General features: G+C 45.4%; 1 protein-coding gene across 2 annotated transcripts in view; it reads left to right on the plus strand.

Moving 5' to 3' along the window:
* Nucleotides 1–18,371, plus strand: part of LOC126427018 (uncharacterized) — an 80,564-nt gene that overhangs the window by 16,274 nt on the left and 45,919 nt on the right. The window contains exon 3 of one of the 2 annotated variants that reach the window (XM_050089173.1): nt 12,427–15,452. In XM_050089173.1, the coding sequence (XP_049945130.1) occupies nt 12,427–13,425 (999 nt within the window). In that variant the 3' untranslated portion in view covers nt 13,426–15,452. Of the gene's footprint in view, nt 1–12,426; nt 15,453–18,371 lie in introns of those variants that run through there. The other variant, XM_050089174.1, reaches the window with a different exon arrangement.

Below are 18,371 nucleotides of genomic sequence, written 5' to 3' on the forward strand. Positions count from 1 at the left end.
AGGACTTGGAAGAGCAGTTGAACGGAATGTACAGTGTCTTGAAAGGAGGATATAAGATGAACATCAACAAAAGCAAAACGAGGATAATGGAATGTAGTCGAATTAAGTCGGGTGATGCTGAGGGAATTAGATTAGGAAATGATACACTTAAAGTAGTAAAGGAGTTTTGCTATTTGGGGAGCAAAATAACTGATGATGGTCGAAGTGGAGAGGATATCAAATGTAGCCTGGCAATGGGAAGGAAAGCGTTTCTGAAGAAGAAAAATTTGTTAGCATCGAGTATAGATTTAAATGTTAGGAAGTCGTTTCTGAAAGTATTTGTATGGAGTGTAGCCATGTATGGAAGTGAAACGTGGACGATAAATAGCTTAGACAAGAAGAGAATAGAAGCTTTCAAAATGTGGTGCTACAGAAGAATGCTGAAGATTAGATGGGTAGATCGCATAACTAATGAGGAGGTATTGAATAGAATTGGGGAGAAGAGTAGCTTGTGGCACAACTTGACTAGAAGCAGGGATCGTTTGGTAGGACATGTTCTGAGACATGGAGGGATCACCAATTTAGTATTGGAGGGCAGCGTGGAGGGTAAAAATCGTAGAGGGAGACCAAGAGATGAATACACTAAGCAGATTCAGAAGGATGTAGGCTGCAGTAGGTACTGCGAGATCAAGAAGATTGCACAGGATAGAGTAGCATGGAGAGCCGCATAAAACCAGTCTCAGGACTGGAGACCGCAACAACAACAACAACAACATTGCACTCAAAAATTCTTAAGTAGCCTACTGATATTTTATAAATGATTGTTCATCAAGAGTGTGTAATTAAAAAAGAATAAAAGTTAAATCTATGTTTTTTGTGTTTAATGCTTCACGGAAATGCTCACAGAATGTGCACCTTTGGTTTAAAATTTTGATTCCACCAGGATTCGCACCCAAGCCCTTACATGTCAGACAAAGAGTCTACTACATAGCCACAATGCTTATGCCCCTGTGCTACGTCTGTGTTCAAGAGTCTGCCATTTCAGTTCCTTCAGTATCTCTGCGACACTCTCCTCTGGATTAATAAAACCTGTGACCATTCATGCTGCCCTTCTCTGTATACGTTAATTATTCCCGGTTAGTCCTATTTGGTATGGGTTCCACATACTTGAGCAATATTCTAGGATGTGTTGCATGAGTGATTTGTAAACACTCTTTAGTAGACTGATTGCACTTCCCCAGTATTATATCAATAAACAGAAGTCTACCACCTGCTTTATCCACGACTGAACCCCCATGCGGGTCCAGGTTTAGAATATTCCCGAGGTATTCCTGGCCGTTGTAAGAGGCGACTAAAAGGAGTCTCTCACGTTTCGGCCTTTATGTGATTGTCCCCTGTAGGGTTTGACCTCCATTTTTCAAAATTTTCCCGAAGAGCGAGCCAATTGGGGAAGGGTGCCTTACATTGTGCATAGTCTCCATGCACTGAGACCTCTCGCATCGCTTGTTGACGCGGATCTGCACTTCCATTCATTCTCCAAGTGTTGGGTGTGGTCACCCTCCTGGGTGCGTTTTCCTCCATCCTCTGAGCAGTATCACTTTCTGCGCTGTTGACAATAATGGACTTCTTAGCTCGTTTGCACCTGATATCCAGCGTCTAGCGTCTGCTGTGGTGGGGTCACCATGTACCCTGTTGGTTGTAGCCCCCTGACTACACAGGGATTGCTCTGCTGATGCCTGCACCATTAACTCCCCACGTATGCCAAGGAGCCTGGGGCATCGGGTTTCCCAGCAATTGCCATCCTGACAGGGTGGCCTTTGCTACAGCTGGGTGTGGGAAGGGCCCCTGTTCGGAGTGGGTGGATGACACACAATGAAGTGTAGCACATTATCTCTTGCTGGTGGTCAAACACAAGCAGTGTCTAAATGATCAAGGTCAAAATTCAGTGCTAACAAATGTGACTCCAAATCACTCCCCCCCCCTCCCTCCCCCCCCCCCTCTCCCCTGCCACACCATGGGAGGAATGCCAGGCGAAGGATGGCAGCGAAGATTATTCACCCTGGTACATTGTATGTACGAGACTTGATGGGGAATCTTTCTTCTCAGTGAAAGTTTTTTGTGGAGCGTTTAGAGGACAAGTTGGGGAGGTGGAGGGCTTGTCCAAAATGCGGTCAGGGTCGGTCTTGATCAAAACAGCATCCTCTGCCCAGTCATGAGCACTACTCGCCTGTGACAAACTGGGGTATGTTTCTGTTTCCATCACACCCCATAAGAGCTTAAATATGGTGCAGAGTATCATATTTCACAGGGACCTTCTTTTGCTGTGCACCAGTTTAGAGTGGTGAGGTGTCTATTTCATCCGGTACGTCCACCAGGGTCCGAGGGAAATCGGGTTGCCACCAGTGCCTTCATCTTGGCCTTCTAGGGTGACACATTACCCGAGAAGGTCAAGGTGATGGTCTACCACTGTGATGTAAAGCCGTATGTCCCTCCCCCGATGTGGTGCTTTAAGTGCCAGAAGTTCGGCCATATGTCTTCCCACTGTACTTCCAGCGTCACCTGTCAGGATTGTGGATGTCCTTAACATCCCAATACTCCCTGTGCCCCACCTCCCATCTGTGTCAACTGCAGAGAGCACCATTCGCCTTGCAGGCCAGACTGCAGGATTCTCCAGAAAGAAAGAAAAATAATGGAATACAAGACCCCTCGACCAACTGACCTACACCGAGGCTACATCCTGTGCATATGATGTCAACCTATGCTGCTGCTATGACAACGGTTGTACCATCTTCCGTTCTGCCGGGTACACTTGGCTCTCAGAGCCGTCAGACTCCACCTGCCCCCTTGATGGTGGGGGGCACTTCCCTCCCTGTTGATCCTGCACAACCTACTTCAGGAGCCCCCCCCCCCCCCCCAAACCATCGGGGACGTCAGTCACCACTTCTCAGCCTAGGAAGCGTAAATCGTCTTCAGCTCCTCTCTCCAGGAAGGAGGTATCCCTTGGATCACTCCCTTCCCAGGTTCCTACCAGTGGCAAAGCTGACAGCTGACAGTGGCTGGAGCAACCACAGGTAGCTGGTCGTAGGGCTTCACGGTCCTCCTCAGTCCCTGAGACTGAATCAGTGAAGCCCTCCCAGCAGGACAAACCTAAGGAGCAGGGAGAGAAACCTAAAAAGAAAAAGATCTCCAAGAATCAAGGCACTGCAGTGGCACCCACACCACCACTACCTACAAGTTGTGTGTATGAGGATGAGGTGCAGATTCTGGCGTCCACTGAGGACCTAGATCTCACTGGGCCCTCAGACACAATGGATGTCGATCCCACAGGTACTCATCTGGTGGCATCAGGTGACCCCAAGGCGTAGGCAGCCTCATTGACTGTTTCGTGCCTACCCAGTCTCACGATCGTGTAATCCTCCAGTGGAATTGCGGCAGTTTTTTCCATCACCTGGCTGAGCTACAGCAACCGATAAGCTTTCTGCAATGCCCTCCAGGAAACTTGGTTCCCGGCAATGTGGACCCCTGCCCTCCGCAGCTGTAAGGGATATTACAGGAACCGTGGCGACTATAATACGAGTGTCAGGTGGAGTTTGCGTCTATGTCCTCAACTCAGTATGTAGTGAACCTGTGCCCCTTCAAACCCCTCTTGAAGCTGTGGCTGTCAGGATAAGTATGACACGGGAAATAACTGTCTGCAATGTATATCTTCCTCCAGGTGGTGCAGTACCCCTGAATGTATTGGCTCACTGATTGATCAACTCCCTAAACCTTTCCTACTTTTGGGAGATTTTAATGCCCAAAACCCCTTATGGGGTGGCGCCTTGCTTACTGGCTGAGGTAGCGAGGTCGAAAATTTACTGTCACAACTTGACTTCTGCCTCTTAAATACAGGTGCCCCCACACATTTCAGTGTGGCAGATGGCACATATTCAGCCATTGATCACTCAGTTTGCAGTCCTGGCCTTCTCCCATCTATCCACTGGAGAGCACAAGATGACCTGTGTGGTAGTTTCCACTTCCCCATCTTCCTGTCACACCCCCAGCGTCATGCCCACAGACGCCTACCCAAATGGGCTTTAAACAAGGCAGACTGAGAAGCTTTCACCTCTGTTGTCACCACTGAATCTCCCCCACATTGTGCCATGGATGTTGTCGTTGGGCAGGTCACTACAACGATCGTTCCTGCGGCGGGAAACGCGGTCCCTCATTGTGTAGGGTGCCCCCGGCGAAACACAGTCCCTTGGTCGTCGCCAGAAGTTGCTGAGGCAATTAAAGAGTGTAGGCAAGCTCTACAGTGAAGTAAGCACCTAATAGCCTTTAAGTGGCTCCGTGCCCGCGTTCACCTGCTTATAAAATGATGGAAACAGGAGTGTTGGGAGAGGTACGTGTTGACCATTGGGTGTCGTATGTCACCTTTCCAAGTCTGGACGAAGATCAGGCATCTTTTTGGGTACCGGACCCCAACAGGTGTCCCTGGCATTAGCATCAATGGTGTGTTACCTACCGGCGCAAACACAATTGCCGAGCACTTTGCTGAGCACTATGCTCGAGCCTCTGTGTCGGAGAACTACCCCCCAGCCTTTCGCTCCCTCAAACGGTGCCTGGAAATGAAAGTCCTCGTGTTCACTACACACCACAGTGAACCCTATAACGCCCCATTTACAGAGTGGGAGCTCCTCAGTGCCCTTACACATTGCCCCGACACAGATCCTGGACCAGATCGGATCTACAATTAGACGATTAAACATCTCTCGTCTGACTGCAAGTGACATCTTCTCATCATCTTCATCTTGATCTGGTGTGATGCCAAATTTCCATCGCTGTGGCACTATCATTTCGGTGCTCAAACTCAGTCTAAATCCACTTGACGTGGATAGCTACCGGCCCATCAAGCCCCACAATTTCTTTGTAAACTGCTGGAACGTACGAGGTGTTGGCGGTTGGGTCGGGTTCTGGAGTCGCGTGGCCTACTGGCTCCGTGTCAGGGCAGCTTCCGCCAGGGTAGCTCTACCACTGATAATCTTGTGTCCTTCGAGTCTGCCATCCGAACAGCCTTTTCCAGATGCTAACGTCTGGTTGCCATCTTTTTTGAGCATGCGACATGACCTGGTGACATCATATGCTGGCCACATTGTAGGAGTGAGGTCTTCGGGTCGTGCTCCCGATTTTTATCCGAAATTTCTACATCTACATCTACATCTACATCCATACTCCGCAAGTCACCTGACGGTGTGTGGCGGAGGATACCTTCAGTACCTATATCGGTTCTCCCTTCTATTCCAGTCTCGTATTGTTCGTGGAAAGAAGGATTGTCGATATGCCTCTGTGTGGGCTCTAATCTCTCTGATTTTATACTCATGGTCTCTTCGCGAGATATACGTAGGAGGGAGCAATATACTGCTTGACTCTTCGGTGAAGGTATGTTCTCGAAACTTTGACAAAAGCCCGTACCGAGCTACTGAGCGTCTCTCTTGCAGAGTCTTCCACTGGAGTTTATCTATAATCTCCGTAACGCTTTCGCGATTACTAAATGATCCTGTAACGAAGCGCGCTGCTCTCCGTTGGATCTTCTCTATGTCTTGTATCAACCCTATCTGGTACGGATCCCACACTGCTGAGCAGTATTCAAGCAGTGGGCGAACAAGCGTACTGTAACCTACTTCCTTTGTTTTCGGATTGCAGTTCCTTAGGATTCTTCCAATGAATCTCAGTCTGGCATCTGCTTTACCGACAATCAACTTTATATGATCAATCCATTTTAAATCACTCCTAATGCGTACTCCCAGATAATTTATGGTATTAACTGCTTCCAGTTGCTGACCTTCTATTTTGTAGCTAAATGATAAAGGATCTATCTTTCTGTGTATTCGCAGCACATTACACTTGTCTACATTGAGATTCAATTGCCATTCCCTGCACCATGCGTCAATTCGCTGCAGAACCTCCTGCATTTCAGTACAATTTTCCATTGTTACAACCTATCGATACACCACAGCATCATCTGCAAAAAGCCTCAGTGAACTTCCGATGTCATCCACCAGGTCATTTATGTATATTGTGAATAGCAACGGTCCTATGACACTCCCCTGCGGCACACCTGAAATCACTCTTACTTCGGAAGACTTCTCTCCATTGAGAATAACATGCTGCGTCCTGTTATCTAGGAACTCTTCAATCGAATCACACAATTGGTCTGATAGTCCATATGCTCTTACTTTGTTCATTAAACGACTGTGGGGAACTGTATCGAACGCCTTGCGGAAGTCAAGAAACACGGCATCTACCTGTGAACCCGTGTCTATGGCCCTCTGAGTCTCATGGACGAATAGCGCGAGCTGGGTTTCACATGACCGTCTTTTTCGAAACCCATGCTGATTCCTACAGAGTAGATTTCTCGTCTCCAGAAAAGTCATTATACTCGAACACAATACGTGTTCCAAAATTCTACAACTGATCGACGTTAGAGATATAGGTCTATAGTTCTGCACATCTGTTCGACGTCCCTTCTTGAAAACGGGGATGACCTGTGCCCTTTTCCAATCCTTTGGAACGCTACGCTCTTCTAGAGACCTACGGTACACCACTGCAAGAAGGGGGGCAAGTTCCTTCGCGTACTCTGTGTAAAATTGAACTGGTATCCCATCAGGTCCAGAGGCCTGTCGCTCCATATTTTCCGTTCCGAGTCGGTGCCTCAACCGGTTCCCTCCATATTCAGGAGAATGGCATTCCACAGGGCTCCGTATTGAGTGTGTCTCTATTTTTAGTGGCTATTAACGGTCTAACGGAAGCTGTCGGGCCGTCGGTCTCACCTTCTCCGTATGCGGACGATTTCTGCCTTTCGTACTGCTTCTCCAGTACTGGTGTTGCTGAGCTTCACAAGGCGCAGTCGTGGGCTCTAGACCACGGCTTTCAGTTTTCAGTCGTGTGTTATGCACTTCTGTTGGTGTCGTACCGTTCATCTGGAACCAGAAATTTACCTTAATGGTGATCTACTCACTGTAGTGGAGACGTATCGATTCTTAGGACTGATTTTCGACACCCGACTGAATTGTCTACCTCGCCTTTGTCAGCTTAAGCGTAAGTGCTGGCAGCATCTCAGTGCCCTCTGCTGCTTGAGCAACACCAACTGGGGTGCAGATCACTCTACACTGCTGCAGCTATACAGAGCCCTTGTTCAATCCCGCTTCGACTATGGGAGTCTGGTTTACGTTCGGCGGCACCCTCAGTATTGCGTTTACTCGACCCAGTGCACCACTGTAGCATTCGCCTAGCGACGGGAGCTTTTCCAACGAGTCCGCTGACCAGTGTCCTGCTGGAGGCTGGAGTCCCTCCATTGAAGATTAGGCGTGAACAGCTGCTCACCCGTTATGTTGCACACGTTCGTAGTTCTCCTGAGCATCCGAATTACCGTCTCCTTTTCCCAACCACGGCGGTTCATCTCCCACATCAGCATCCCAGGTCAGGACTTATAATTGCGGTTCGCATCCGGTCCCTTCTGTCTGAACTGGAGTCCTTCCTGTTACCACTTCTCCTCAAGGTCCATTCACGTACACCTCCACAGTGTACACGTAGGCCTCAGATTCTTCTGGACCTTTCGCACTGCCTTAAGGGCTATCTTAACACTGCGGCTCATTTCTTCTCGATTCTTGACACGTAATGTGGCTTTGAAGTGGTTTACACCGACGGTTTGATGGCTGATGGTCACGTAGGCTTTGTGTATGTTCGTGGAGGACATATTGAACAGCACTCCTTGCCAGATGGCTGCAGTGTTTTCACTGCAGAGCTGGCGGCCATATCTCGTGCTCTCGAGCACATCCGCTCGTGCTCTGGGGAGTCATTTCTCTTGTGTACTGACTACTCGAGCAGCCTGCAAGCTATCGACCAGTGCTTCCCTCACCATCCTTTGGTAGTGTCCATTCAGGAGTCCATCTATGCGCTCGAATGGTCCTGTCATTCAGTGGTGTTTGTGTAGACTCCAGCACATGTCGGAATCCCAGGCAACGAACTTGCCGACAGGCTGGCCAAACGGGCCACGCGGAAACCACTTCTGGAGACGGGCATCTCCGAAACTGATCTGCATTCTGTCTTACGCCGCAGGGTTTTTCGGCTTCGGGAGACGGAATGGCGTAACAGTATGCACAACCAACTGTGTGTCATTAAGGAGACTACGTTTGTGTGGAAGTCTTCCATGTGGCCCTCTTGCAGAGAATCAGTTGTCCTCTTCCGGCTTCATATTGGCCACACGTGGTTAATGCACGGTTACCTCCTCCGTCGCGAGGACCCACCTCGGTGTCGCCGTGGCTCACAAATGACGGTCGTCCACCTCTTGGTGGACTGCCCACTTTTAGCCACTGTGCGGCAAGTTTTTAATTTTCCCAGCACCCTACCTTCGGTGTTGGGTGACAGTGACTCAACAGCAGCTTTAGTTTTACATTTTATTCGTGAGGGTGGGTTTTATCATTTGATCTAAGGTTTAGCGCATGTACTTTGTCGCTCTGTGACCTCCACCCTAGTGCTTTTAGGGTGTAGGTTTTAATGAGTTGCAGAGTGGCTGGTTTCTCCTTTTTATTCTCATGGTCATCCAGCCACAGTAATCTGAGCTCTTGTTTTGATCTCTTCTATGTGTTTCTTGTGTCTCTGTGTGGTTTTCTTGTCTCATTTTGCCCATTTTAGTGTTTGTTGCTCTTCTGTCAGTCTTGTGGCTTTCTCCTTTCTTCCAGCTATGTTTTGTATGTCTCGGTTATTTTACTCCCACTCTTGTGGAATTATTTTAAACGGAACAAGGGACTGATGACCTAGCAGTTGGGTCCTTCCCTCCCCCACCCCCCCTTCCCCCCTTCTTTTAAACCAACCAACCAACCAACCAACCAACCAACCATGACTGAACCTATGTGATCATTCCATTTCATATCCCTACAGAGTTACACACTTATATTTGTATGAGTTGGTTGATTCCAGCAGTGACTCATTGACATTACAGTCATAGGATACTACGTTTTTATGTTTAGTGAGGTGCACAATTTTACATTTTTGAACATTTAAAGCAAGCTTCCGATCTTTGCAGCACTTTGAAATCTTATCATGATATGACTGAATATTTATGCAGCTTCTTTCAGACAATACTTCATTTCACATAATGGCATCATCTGCAAAAACTCTGAGGTTACTATTAATATTGTCTGCAAGTCCATTAATCTACAACATGAACAGCAAGGGTCCCAACACACTTCCCTGGGGCACACCCGAAGTGACTTCGACATCTGACGATGACCCTCCATCCGAGATAACATGCTGTGTCCTCCCTACCAAAAAGTCATCAATCCAGTCACAAATTTCACTTGATGCCCCGTATGATCATATTTTGACAATAAGCGTATATGCAGTACTGAATCAAATGCTTTTCAGAAATCAAGAAACACTGCATATTCCTGGTTGCATTGATCCAGAGCTTTCAGTATGTCACGTGGAAAAGTGCGAGTTAGGTTTCAGGTGACTATAGTTTACAAAAACCAAACTGGTTGGCAATGAGGGGGTCACTCAAGATACCTAATTTGACTTTAGTTTAGCATATTAAAAAAAAGTTGAAAACTTCAAAGTTAATATACTTGTGTGTTTTTGAGAGTTGCACAGAATTGCTCTGGGAGAGTTATATTTGAATTCTAAACTTCACATACCATAAACACAAAAACTTATAAAAATGTGGTTACCTTGCGGTCCCCGTGTCGGATGATCTCAATGAAATAGAAGCTCTCAAACAAAGGAAAATCAAACTAGACAGGACAGAAAAATGTATGCCTCAAAACAGTGGCTTTGGCTCTCTTGATATGCTTCATGGATGTTGATCAATAGATCTATCTGCTGTTAAATACAGTTGTTGAAAACATAATGTAATTGGATAGATAAAAAATGTACTCACCAAGTGGTGCCAGGAGACACACATATAAAAGGTAGTATGTGTGCAAGCTTTCAAGGCAGTGGGTTCTTCTTCTGGCAGAACGATTGAAGGGGAAGGAAGAGGGTTGAAGGTAAAGGACTGGCGAGGTTTAGAAAAAGGAGTAGAGTTCGGAAAAGTTGCTCAGAACTCCAGCTCAGGGTAGACTTACCGGAGAGGATGGGAAGGAAAGACTCATTGCTGGGGACTGCTCTGGGCAAGATTTGAAAACCTGAAAGCTTAAAGGTGGAAAATAGGGTAATATGCTAGACAGAGATTAATGCTAAAACATTGTGCACAAGTTAATAAGAGCAGGAAGCTGACTGCATTGAATGTGATAGAGGTGGGAGTGGTACGACAGAAAATAGACAGGTCAGAAAGTGAAAGATGTAGAAAACTAAAAATGAGTAAAGAAAAGAATAGTTACTGTGAAGAAACGCAGAAACTGAAGAAATCAATATAAATTAATGTCAGTTGGGTGGAAAGAACTGAAGACATGTTTTAGCACCAGTTCCCACATGTGGAGTTCTGAGAAACTGGTGTCTGGGGGAAGAGTCTAGATAATGCGTGTGGTGAAACAGGCTCTGAGGTCATGACTGTGATGTTGTAATGACTGCTGCTATACACCCTCTGCCTGCACCCATTCATTGCAACTGCTAACTCGGTGGTAGTCGTGCCGATGTAAAAGGCCAAACAGTGTTTACGTAACTGCTGGTATATGACATGTCATTTCGCAAGTGCCTCTCCGTTTGATATTATATGTTTTGCCAGTTACAGAGCTGGAAAAGGTGGTGGTAGGAGGGTGCATAGGGTGAGTCTTGTAGTGGGGACAGTCACAGAGTAGGGAGATGGGTGACTAAGGTGCACACGGTCTGACAAGGCTATTGCGGAAATTGGGAGGACGATGAAAAGCTATTCTTAGTGTGGTGGGCAAAATCTCAGACAGAATTAACCTCATTTTAGGGAGTTGTGGCCTTGTCGATGTAGCTGATTACTACATTCGAGACTAGGATTGTACAGATTGAGAAGAGGTGTACTCCTAAATAATTTTTTGGAGGGATCAATGGTACTGGAATTGGATGTGGTGGTCTGGGAAATCTGATTTTGAACTAGACTGGTGGGATGATTACGTCCTGTGAAGGGTCCTGTGAGGGTTGAGGTGAGAATGGTGGTGTGTTGCTGTAAAGAGTCTACATCTGAACAAATGCATTTGCCTCAGTGCCAGGGTTGCATAAAAGGCTCTCGCATGTCATATTAAATACAGTCCTTGGAGCTATATTGCACAGAAGTCTCTTGCATGTTGTTTGCCAGCAATATTAGCTCATTAGCAAAAGCCAGGCATATGATCCTCATATTATCTGCTTTGAACCCATCCTTAATCAAGTGTTTGCAATTCACTTTTTTCCCCTATTGTCATTTTTTATTCTTTTCAATTTTACAATTGTTTGTTATTTTGCTACCCAGATAGTGAAACCTGTCTACTAGTTTTTGTGTCACCTAATTTTAATTTGACTACCTGTTAACTTTGTCTTACGTTTACTGATGCTCATTTTATAACATTTTTCCAAGGCACTATTCATTCTGTTCAATTGATATTCCATGTCCTGTGTCGTCTCTGACAGAATTACAGTGTCATAAAGTACAGAGTGGTTATAATTAAACATCTGTTACTTGACCCAGTGTAGATGGAAAACTATTTACTGTAAGTGTACCCAACTGTACAGGAATGATGTTCAGACTGCGCACAGCAGCACGTGCTTTTCTAGCAGTGTCAGCTGTTAGGCATCAGTACTGGTGCAGTGATGTACATTGTAGCACAAACAGCAACTTGCAGGCAGTCAACGTGGGTCTGGACGAGGTGAGCAGGACTTTACTCGTTGTTTTATCAAAACAGTAGCAAAAGTGCTTCTGCTCTGCGTGGCTACTGACGGATTATAAAAATTCAGAGAGGTCCTCTTTCAGCAAGAACGTGAGTCGGGAGTTCGAATTAACTGGCGATTTCAGAATTGTTGCTGGGGGAGGCCAAGGACCAGTTGTACCACAAATTGTTGAAGAAATTGCTGTTGCCCTGTCTGAGAATGCTGGATGCAATGTGCAGTCCTCAAGCATTGCACGAGCCGTTTAACGACAGCTAAACATTTCGTAGCCCACTGTTCGAAGTGTGCCGTGAACAGTTGTGAAATGAAATGGCATCTCTTAGTGGCTCTGGGATGTTGCGGATGCAAGGGTTGTCACTTTGAGCAATGTTTGTAACCGGGAATGTGAACTTGGAACACAGTTTACAAATGGTACCCACTTGCATGCAAATTAAAATATCTTTCTTTCCAAGGTTTATTAATTAATTCTCTTCTGCATATCCTTACAAATATTTCCAAAAAGTTTCACTGCCCTACAGTAACTCATTTATCGTGCAGGCCTTGTCAAGTAAGTTTAATGATAACCGCCTCGTATATTTGCAAATGTTTCTGCAGCGTTACATAACTTGCTATTTCATTTTGTTCCTTGTTTACAGAGAGACAGTAGCACCGGGAACAGCTCTCTGTGGAATAGATAATCTTCCAGACGAGGTTCTCATCGAAATATTCTCCTACTTGCGGCTGTGTGACTTGACGTGGTGTTCGCACACGTGCAGCAGGTGGCGTGCCATTCTACGGGAGGAGAAGTCGCTGTGGAGGCGCTGGCAGTGTGCGACGTACGACGTGGGGAACGTGAGGGAAGTGCTAGCTACGGCGGGTGCGGTGCCGCAGCTGGAAACGCTCTACCTCCTCTACTCCGGCTCGTTCGGGATCCACGTCGCCTGGCCGGAGGCCACCGTCTTCCACCACTACGGCGACGCCCCCCTGACGTGGGAGCCGTACTTCCGGTGTTTTGATACCGAGTGCCTCGTGATAGACCACTCGATGCAGAAAAACATTTTTTTCTACTTGTCGTGGGTCGACCGCCTCACGTTGAGGAGGATATTCGTCGTAGAACAGTCGTATTTTTGTAACCCGTCCGAAAGTACGTGTGAATCCGCCGGGCCGGTTCGCGAAGCTGCTAGTGCGGACGGTCCCGTACGGAGGGTCAGAGACATACACCGTGACCTCTTCTCCGGGAAGGGTCGCCGCCGCGGCAGTGCCTCGGAGGTCCCCGCTGCGACGTCCGGAGCGGACGCTGCCGTGTGCCCGGCGTTGGAGGAAGTGAATGTGTTCAGCAAGTACATCTGGGACGAACACCTCGAGAGACTTTGCAGTCTGGGCCCAGTGCGCACCTTGCACGTCCGGTGCCAGCGGCTCCGCAGCCTGACTTTCGTGCGGGGCTGCAGCGCGACGCTGGAGGAGCTGGAAGTCTCGGACTGCCGACGCCTCTTGGAGGACGCGTTCGCAGATCTACGCTATCTGGAGAGGTTGCGCGTGCTGCGGCTGTCGGACTGCCACGTCGAGGCGCAGACTGTCGGCAGTTGTGTGGCCGGCCTTCCCCACTTGGAGTCCTGTACGATAAATGGGTGTGAAGTCCTTCAGGATCTCTCCTCGTAGGATCCTTGTGCTGTGGCCTGTGTCCGCAGATGTAGTGGTGTGTCCTGTATCCTTACTTTAAGACACTGACTTGTTGAAATTTTCTTGTGATAACATATCATTATTTCGAGTCAATAAATATGATGTGTTGGAAGAAGGGGAGTGAGAGAGATGGGCTGATCTTGTGCAATATATTATACAATTTTTTATTTGACATTAAATATTGTAAAATTATGTATATATTTACTATGACTGTTCTAAAACTAAAGAACATTTTGATACGATGAGCCGAGTAAGTCTTCCACCGCCTCTGCTACCATTCCCTAGACCTTCCTAACTGTTATGATAAATCAACAAACCCAACAAGTCTGGAGTCACATGTGATTAGCCTGCCCTGGTCTTCAGGATACAGTTTCAATCTCTATAAAGTATATCCACATCTGAGAAACAATAGAACGATTCACATTAAGCTATCGGGCCACATCAGTTTGCGACTGTTTTGCTTCCTTTCTTTCTGTGGCCCTCCACCTCAGAGATCCTCGTAGGCATCATCTCTGTGCCGTACTGCACTGTCTGTGACTGTGTACGTAGTGCTTGTGGACGTGGGGCTACCTGGCAAACACTATCTCGTTTCGTAGGTGCCCTGACAACATTGGCGTGGTTGTGCATTGGCCAGAATGTCTTCAGTGCAGTACATGAATGTACGGACATCTGATTGGCAGTTTGTACGATTACGTCACGAATTAGACACAGGATGGGGAAACAGCGGTTTGTTGCTTTAATTTTGGGCACCAGAGGAAGATACTAATGCAATCTATTCTTGAGTATTGCTCGAGTGTTTGAGATTCCTACCATGTTAGACTGAAGGAAGACATCAAAGCAATTAAGAGGTGGGCTGCTAGATTTATTACTGGTAGGTTTGAACAACATGCAACTGTTACGGAGATGCTTTGGGAACTCCACTGGGAATCCCTGAAGGGAAGACAACATTCATTTCAAGAAACACTACTGAGAAGATTTAGAGAGTTGGTATTTGAAGCTGACTGCAGAATGATTCTGTTGCCTCCATTATATATTGCACATAAAGATCCCAAAGATAAAATACAAGAAATTAGAGCTCATACGGAGACATATAGGCAGTCATTTTTCCCTTATTCTATTTCTGAGTGGAACAGGGAAGGAAATGATGAGTAGTGGCACAGGGTACCCTCCGCTATGCAGAGTATCAATGTAGATGTAGATAACAAGGTGGCTAGAAATGTGTCCATGCAGTGGAGAAAGTGGATTTGAAAATGTTATTGGAAATGTGAAAACATGAAAGCAATGCAGAAATGATGGCACATCACATGTAACAATAACAAAATTACGCATAATCTTGAAGAAGGGATGATGTGGAAGGAAAAAATTGGTAGTGGATGAAGTAGGAGTGGATGCAGTGGTACAAGCTTTCACAAGATTTCCAAAGAAGGCTATACGGCAAGCTGTGTGTGAATCAGGTGTAAGCAAATCAAGTGTTGCTGCATTTCAACCCACTGACATACTAATATTTTTCCCCACAGTACCTAATATTTACCATTCAAATGTACGAAAATCAGCAGTTTTGTCTTATACATTTTTCTCAAATTGTATAGTTTTTTTGATAGAAATTCTTTATAAAATCTATCGTTACTATTTATTGAAGTATTGAGGAGTGAAGATATACTGTTTTAGAAATTTTTGTTCATGTGGTATACCCGAAGAAATACAGGCATTGTAGTGATTCGAGAATTTCTGTGTTAATTCTAGAACCACTCAGCCTTCTACCATCTCAAACACACAATATTCTGGATATGAGCATGGGATGGCAGAATCCTACCTACTGAGACTTATTTTCTGATTTATGTTAAGAAATGTTATGGTATCAAAGCTAACTTTCTTTTTAACTGTAATGCAATTTGTTTCTGACATTCAGCTGTATGAGAGACTCACCGGAAGTTATATATTTATGTTGAAAGTGAGGTTTTATTGTCTGTGAAAATCAAATACATTGTTAATTGATGAAAAGCAAAGTTTGTGCGTCTACTTATTTCATAAGTAGGAAGAGTCTAAAAATTCCTGTACCTAGCATTATTCGACGGAGGAGGAGTCGAGAGGGTTTCCAGCAGCTGGCTATCCAGTAAAGAAGGGTGGCTGCAAATTCCAAGTAAGTCACCTCGTAAAGAAGTGGAAGGTTTTGGGGAATAAACCGAAATAACCCAGATTCACACTCGCACTTTAAGTCGGAAATGTTAGAACATATGCAACACCACAAGACATCCCTCATGATCACACTGTGTATCGTGTATCATTGTTCTTCTTCCTTGCTTTGTACACTACACCATTTCTGGAGGGTGTTAATGAAATTGGGGGCGGGGGGGGGGGGGGGGGGTGGATTAACCTAACAAAACCTGAAAATGATTGCTTGTAACTCGCAAAACATTGAAGGAAATTGAGTGTGTTACACAACAGTAAATAGAATCATTTCTCAGGTTTCCAGTGGTATATAACATGTCATGTTATTTATTAACAGAGAAGAAAAAACACCAAGAAACACCGTAGATGCTAAGCCCATCTCGCAGTTGGCAATGTAATAACAGACTTGACGTCTGTGGCTCTATAAGCAAATGGGTTAAAGCAAGGAAAGTGGAAACCCTACAATCCCAGGTTGCTTCATGCAGTGAACGAAGATCATCTGGATAGGTGCCTTGAATTCCGTGAATGAACTTGAATAACAAACAGCTGACTGAAGCCATGTTTGGTCTGATAACATGTATATTGAATGGAATCAACAATCACCACAAATGTGTGTACCAGACAAGTGATAAACCTCACATTATAGAAGAATTAATTGTTAATCATCCTGGATTATCAATGTGGGTGACATATCTGTCAAGAGGATTTGTAGGGCCATTCATTTTTGAAGGAACAGTGACACTTGTAAAGTACCTCACCATGTTGCAGAAATGAATTGTGTAAGCTGTTCATCAATTGTTCTTAAGTGAAGATTTCGTCCCCCTCCTCCCAACAATACAGTGCACCGTCACATTAACATTGTGACGTGCAGCAATTCCTGGCTGAAACATTTGTCAGGAATTGTTGAGATTCCGCCCAGATCAACCAATGTAAAACCATTAGACCTTGTTTATTGTGGGACCTGTGGCATATATTATGTCACAGTGGGACATTATGCAGAGAATTAGTAAACAGAATGCTGCTTGAATTTCATTTTTGTATAAGCTTATTTTGGCTTTATTACCTTCATTACCCCCCCATGAACTACGGACGGCGGAAGGCTTGTGTGTGTCAGCGATACAGATGGCCATACCGTAAGTGCAACCACAACGGAGGGGTATCTGTTGAGAGGCCAGACGAACGTGTGGTTCCTGAAGAGGGGCAGCAGCCTTTTCAGTAGTTGCAGGGGCAACAGTCTGGATGATTGACTGATCTGGCCTTGTAACACTAAACAAAACAGCCTTGCTGTGCTGGTACTGCGAACGGCTGAAAGCAAGGGGGAACTACAGCCATAATTTTTACCGAGGGCATGCAGCTTTACTGTATGTTTAAATGATGATGGCATCCTTTTGAGTAAAGTATTCCGGAGGTAAAATAGTCCCCCATTCGGATCTCCGGGCGGGGACTACTCAGGAGGACGTCTTTATCAGGAGAAAGAAAACTGGCATTCTACGGATCGTAGCGTGGAATGTCAGATCCCTTAATCGGGCAGGTAGGTTAGAAAATTTAAAAAGGGAAATGGATAGGTTAAAGTTCGATATAGTGGGAATTAGTGAAGTTCGGTGGCAGGAGGAACAAGGCTTTTGGTCAGGTGAATACAGGGTTATAAATACAAAATCAAATAGGGGTAATCCAGTAGTAGGTTTAATAATGAATAAAAAAATAGGAGTGCGGTTAAGCTACTACGAACAGCATAGTGAACGTATTATTGTGGCCAAGATAGACACGAAGCCCGCGCCTACTACAGTAGAACAAGTTTATATCCCAACTAGCTCTGCAGATGATGAAGAAATTGACGAAATGTATGATGAGATAAAAGAAATTATTCAGGTAGTGAAGGGAGACGAAACTTTAATAGTCATGGGTGACTGGAATTCGAGAGAAGGAAAAGGGAGAGAATGAAACATAGTAGGTGAATATGGATTGGGGGTAAGAAATGAAAGAGGAAGCCGCCTGGTAGAATTTTGCACAGAGCATAAATTAATCATAGCTAACACTTGGTTCAAGAATCATGAAAGAAGATTGTATACATGGAAGAAGCCTGGAGATACTAAAAGGTATCAGATAGATTATATAATGGTAAGACAGAGATTTAGGAACCAGGTTTTAAATTGTAAGACATTTCCAGGGGCGGATGTGGACTCTGACCGCAATCTATTGGTTATGAACTGTAGATTAAAACTGAAGAAACTGCAAAAAGGTGGGAATTTAAGGAGATGGGACCTGGATAAACTGACAAAACCAGAGGTTGTACAGAGTTTTAGGGAGAGCATAAGGGAACAATTGACAGGAATGGGGGAAAGAAATACAGTAGAAGAAGAATGGGTAGCTCTGAGGGATGAAGTAGTGAAGGCAACAGACGATCAAGTAGGTAAAAGATGAGAGCTGGTAGAAATCCTTGGGTAACAGAAGAAATATTGAATTTAATTGATGAAAGGAGAAAATATAAAAATGCTGTAAATGAAGCAGGCAAAAAGGAATACAAACGTCTCAAAATTGAGATCGACAGGAAGTGCAAAACTGCTAAGCAGGGATGGCTAGAGAACAAATGTAAGGATGTAGAGGCTTATCTCACTGGGGATAAGATAGATACTGCCTACAGGAAAATTAGAGACCTTTGGAGAAAAGAGAACCACTTGTATGAGTATCAAGAGCTCAGATGGAAACCCAGTTCTAAGCAAAGAAGGGAAAGCAGAAAGGTGAAAGGAGTATATAGA

The sequence above is a fragment of the Schistocerca serialis genome, chromosome 11 (assembly GCF_023864345.2).
Source record: "Schistocerca serialis cubense isolate TAMUIC-IGC-003099 chromosome 11, iqSchSeri2.2, whole genome shotgun sequence".
Classification (NCBI taxonomy): domain Eukaryota; kingdom Metazoa; phylum Arthropoda; class Insecta; order Orthoptera; family Acrididae; genus Schistocerca; species Schistocerca serialis.